The 4,260-nt window shown below is 70.1% G+C and overlaps 1 protein-coding gene across 1 annotated transcript in view; it reads right to left on the bottom strand.

Moving 5' to 3' along the window:
- The window catches only part of ASPG (asparaginase), a 23,584-nt gene that overhangs the window by 5,114 nt on the left and 14,210 nt on the right, over positions 1-4,260 (bottom strand). Inside the window, 6 exon segments of the mRNA XM_029951741.1 lie at positions 5-78; positions 1,241-1,357; positions 1,827-1,940; positions 2,030-2,212; positions 2,885-2,905; positions 4,231-4,244. Of these exon segments, the coding sequence (XP_029807601.1) occupies positions 5-78; positions 1,241-1,357; positions 1,827-1,940; positions 2,030-2,212; positions 2,885-2,905; positions 4,231-4,244 (523 nt within the window).

Here is a 4,260-nt window from a genome sequence, read left to right on the forward strand (position 1 = left end):
CAGCACGTCCAGGTCGCCGGCGCGGGCGGCGGCGCAGGCCAAGCCGGGGGTCGCGGCGTCGCGCACAGCATCGGCCTCCTGTGCGGAGGGCAGGGGCACCCTGGGACCACGCGCCTCCCTGGGGTCCAGGGCACATCTGCCCCCAGGGACACGGAACCAGCCATCCTCACGGGTGGCGTGCCCGGGGGGAGGCTGCCTGCCCCCTAAGGTCCATTTCCTTGTCCGTCTCTGTCGTCAGGACGGGTGTCTGACAAAGCCCCAACAAGGCACCCGCGTGGGAGCCTGGGAGGGGCCCCCCCCCCGCACACGTGGGCAGAGCTCCTGCAGGCTGCCTGCCCCCAGCACGGGAATGCCGTCTGTGGGGCGTCCAGGGGCTCCCCAAAATGCCAGAAGGCCGGGAGCCCCGCAGACCCATGGGCAGCCCCCGCCCGGCCTGACCACAGAGCTCCGGCTCCCCTCCAGCTAGTGAGGCCTGACGCGGCACACGCCTCCCAGCCTCTGACCACGGCCCGCCCTGGGCACGTGAGCACAGCCAGAGCCGTCCATCACAGACCCACCCACCCCCACTCTGCAGAGGGGAGACAGTCACACGTGGGGTGACCCCGGGCAGCACCAGGATCCGGTGCTGCTGTCCCGGGCTCCCGTGCCAGGCCTGGACACCTAGGCCAGAGGGGGCTGTGAGGTGGGGCACCAGGAGGCCCCCAACCCCCCCGTGGGCCTGACCGAGCCTGAACCCCAAACCCTAGGCCCGGAAGTATGAGCTTGGCCCCCTGTCCCTTCCAGATGAAAGGGGAGCTCCCAGGTGCTGTGCCCGCCAGGTGCAGCTGTGGGGCCCGAAGCCCCGGTGCTCAGAGCCCCACCCACTGGCAGCAGGCGCTCTCGCCGCCCGGCACCTAGGACGGGGCGCCCACCTTGACTCAGGCCTGCCACCTCACAGGCAGCCCTGCCTCCAGGGCCGGCGCTGGCAGCCAGCAGGCCCAGGCCAGCCGAGTGTGGCCCTGCTGGGTGAGGAGGCCCCATTTTGCCCACCATCCCTGTGTCACCAAGGCCCTTCCCGTGCCCAGCTCCGGCCCGAATCCCCGCAAACCCTCCCCACCTCGGGCTCAGCCCCCGCCGGGCCCCAAGCCGCACACCTGCTGGTTCCCTGCGCATGTGCAGGGACGCTGGGCCACGGCTGGTGCCTGGCATGCCCAGCGGGAACTGCGGCTCGGGCCCCACGCGCCCCCTCAGCGGACAGTACCTGGCCCAGCCCAAGGAGCTGGGCGACCCCCCGGCCCAGCGGGCGGCCAGTCAGCGAGGGCAGGCACCCGTCCCCCGTGGGCAGCGTCATCTCCCCGCGCAGGTCCCTGGCCAGCAGCTGGAGGGGAGGACACAGAGCCAGGAGAGCCCTGCAGCCGGCAGAGCCCTGGACCGGCCACCCCCAGGGCACGCGGCCAGGGCTGCCCAGGGCCTCGAACTCCTCAGGCCAGGCTCCATCCCTCAGGCCTGAGCTTGACCCCGGCCAGGTCCCCGCAGGCCCGCCCCCACCCTCCGTTCCAGCAGCTCAGGGTCTCCCAAGGACCCCCGTGGCCTCCGCCCAGGCCGGCTGTGTCTGAGGCCCCCTGGGAAGGGGGGAAGGAGGGGATACCCTGGGAGCGGACCGAGACTCCCCGAGAGAGTGGACAAACACGTAGTCTGGTCTTGGGGTTAGCAAGGGGTGGAGGGAGCCCAGGCCTCCGAGCGGGGAGGCCCCCATCCCTGCCCCCTCCCGACCCGGGCACACAGCCCACTGGGGTCCCCATACCCATAGCCCAAGGGGCCTGTGCCCAAAGCCGAGGGGTGTGCACCTGCTTCCTGCTGTCCAGGCTCAGCCCCGGCTGGCCCAGCACGTAGGACAGCTTGGCCATGGCGGCTTCCGACGTCATGTCGAAGCCGGAGACGACGCCAGCTCCCTCCATGGCCTGTGGGGAAGGGGCGCGGCAGGGAAGGGGTGCGGCTCGCCCTGGGCCTAGGCCCACCCCTCCCCCGCCGCCCTCCATCCGGCCCCCACCATGCCGGCCGCGTAGCCAGAGGTCACCGTGCCCTGAAGGCAGTGCGTGCAGTTGAGGATGATGAGGCCCCGCTCCGCGGCCGCCCGCAGCTCCCGCAGCAGGTCCGGCTTGGTGGGGCCGTTCCCGGAGCCGAAGGTCTCCATGACCACGCCCTTCAGGGGGGGCTGCAGGAAGGCCCGAACCTGCGGCCGGGAGGGACGGGGAGGGCCTTGGCCTCTTGCTCTGGCAGCGGGAGCCAACAGGCCGGTCCTGCGCCCTCAGCTGTGCCGGGTAGTCGGGGCTCTGAGCAGGGGTCTGCCCCCCGCCACGTCCCCCCAGGGAAACACCTCGGCCCCACTTTAGTGTTTAAGGCTGGGGCTGGTGTGGCCACAACAGAACGGCCCCTCCAGCGCGCCCCCAGACCGGCCGCCCCTCTGTCTGCCCTTATAGCTGAAATGGCGCCGGGAGCCCCCAGCAAGCCGGGCCGCAGCTCAAGGCGCAGACACCGCCCCCCACTTCCCGCCTGGAACAAGGCTCCCCTCAAGAGAGCGGACGGCACCGGGGGCCCGCCTGGCACACGGATGGCCCCCGTGACGGCCCAGCGGCAGGAACACGAGCTTCCCGGCTCAGCAGTGCCCCGTGCTGGGCGCTGGAAAGTGTGGCCCAGAGGGACCCCACCCGTCTCTGAACCGGCCACACAGGCTGGAGCCCAAGGACTGAGCCACTGCTCTGTGAACAGCACTTCTGTGTGAGCACCTTCCCACCAGGCTACATCCCCTGGCAGAGCCCGGACCCCCTCATCAGAAATCCTGAGTTCCACTCCCCCTGCCTCTCCAGGGACACCCAGGGATGGGGAGACCAGACGCACCACAGGCCAATGCTGCCGGCAGCCGGCCCTGCCCCCACTGCCCAGGAGTCCACGGAGACGGGCCACCCGCCAACCTGGCAGCCCCGGGGTCCTCTCCCCTGCACAAGCCTTGCCTAACCTTGTGGGGTGGGGGCAGGGCTGGGGAGCCAGCTCCATGGCCCCTCATTTCCCCAGCTATGGTGAGTTCTAGAAATTTCCTGAGAAGCCAGGCTAGGACTTCACAGCCCCAGCACGACTCTCCCAGGGGGTCCTGTGGGCTCAGCCCCTTGGACTCAGCAGCCTCACCAGAGGTAAGCCCCGCCCGGGGCCACACCTGCCCCGCGCTGAGAGCCCCATCCGGCCCCACCCCCAGCGCCGGCTCCTGGGACAGCCTTCATTTTTGAGACCAGCTCTTGGAGGGACAGGCTCCAGCCCAGGGAGGCCACGGGGCCCAGCCCCAGGGCCTCAGAACTGCCTCCTACTCTGAGGGTCTCTGCCCTTGGAGGGGCCTGGAGAGAAAAGACCCTCACAGACCTCAGGCTGCAAGTGACCCAGGGTCCAGGTGGCAGCAGGCCGGTGGGGACACACCCTACTTCTGTCGGGACAGGGGTCCTGGTGCACAACCCCCCCCCCCCCAGCTCCCAGGGACGGCATCCAGGACCACCTCTGGTCCTGTCTGGGGAGGCCACCTGAGCTACAAGCCCCCCCCCACATCTTTCCTATCTGGGTTCCCACGGCACTGGGTACATGTCCCGTGTTTGCCCACATGCCGGGGGTGTGGTCCCAGGCCGGGCCCAAGACCAGCATGGGGGACCCGTGGAGGGGATAGCAGCCTGTCTGTCCCTACTGCCTTCGAGGGGATGAGGTACCAGTTCACAGACTGAGACCCAGAGCTCAGTGTGACCCACGCCCCGGGGGCTGGCCTCTAGTGCCACGCACTGCGAAGCCACGTCTGACCAGACAGGAGAGCGGCCACGCTGCCCGCCGGTCACAGCCCCGAGGCCAGCAGCCACATGCCGCGCTGGGCCCTGGCAGTGCCCAGAGGTGCTTCTAGCTCAGACACTCTCTGTATGATGAGCCACGTGGCCTCTGAGCCCAACTCACAAGGCAGGCCGGCGTCAGGCACCGTGTCCACCCCAGTGGCAGCTGGTGGCCGAGGGGTCAAAGCAGGGAGCAAATGAGCAGCCACAGAAGGAGCCGTCTTAGGGCCGCAGCCCAGCCCTGCAGGAACCCCGGACCACAGACCACGAGTCTGCAGGCATCCACGGGGTCGAGCCCACGTTGCGAGTGAGGTAAGACCAGGCCCGAAGCCTCCGTGGAGGAGGCGGGGCGGGGCGGGGGGGTGGGGGGGGGCGGTGCAGAGCTCAAGGCCACGTGCAGCTTCAGCACTCAGGGGTGGGGGGG

The sequence above is a fragment of the Suricata suricatta genome, chromosome 9, assembly GCF_006229205.1.
Source record: "Suricata suricatta isolate VVHF042 chromosome 9, meerkat_22Aug2017_6uvM2_HiC, whole genome shotgun sequence".
In the NCBI taxonomy this organism is placed as follows: Eukaryota; Metazoa; Chordata; class Mammalia; order Carnivora; family Herpestidae; genus Suricata; species Suricata suricatta.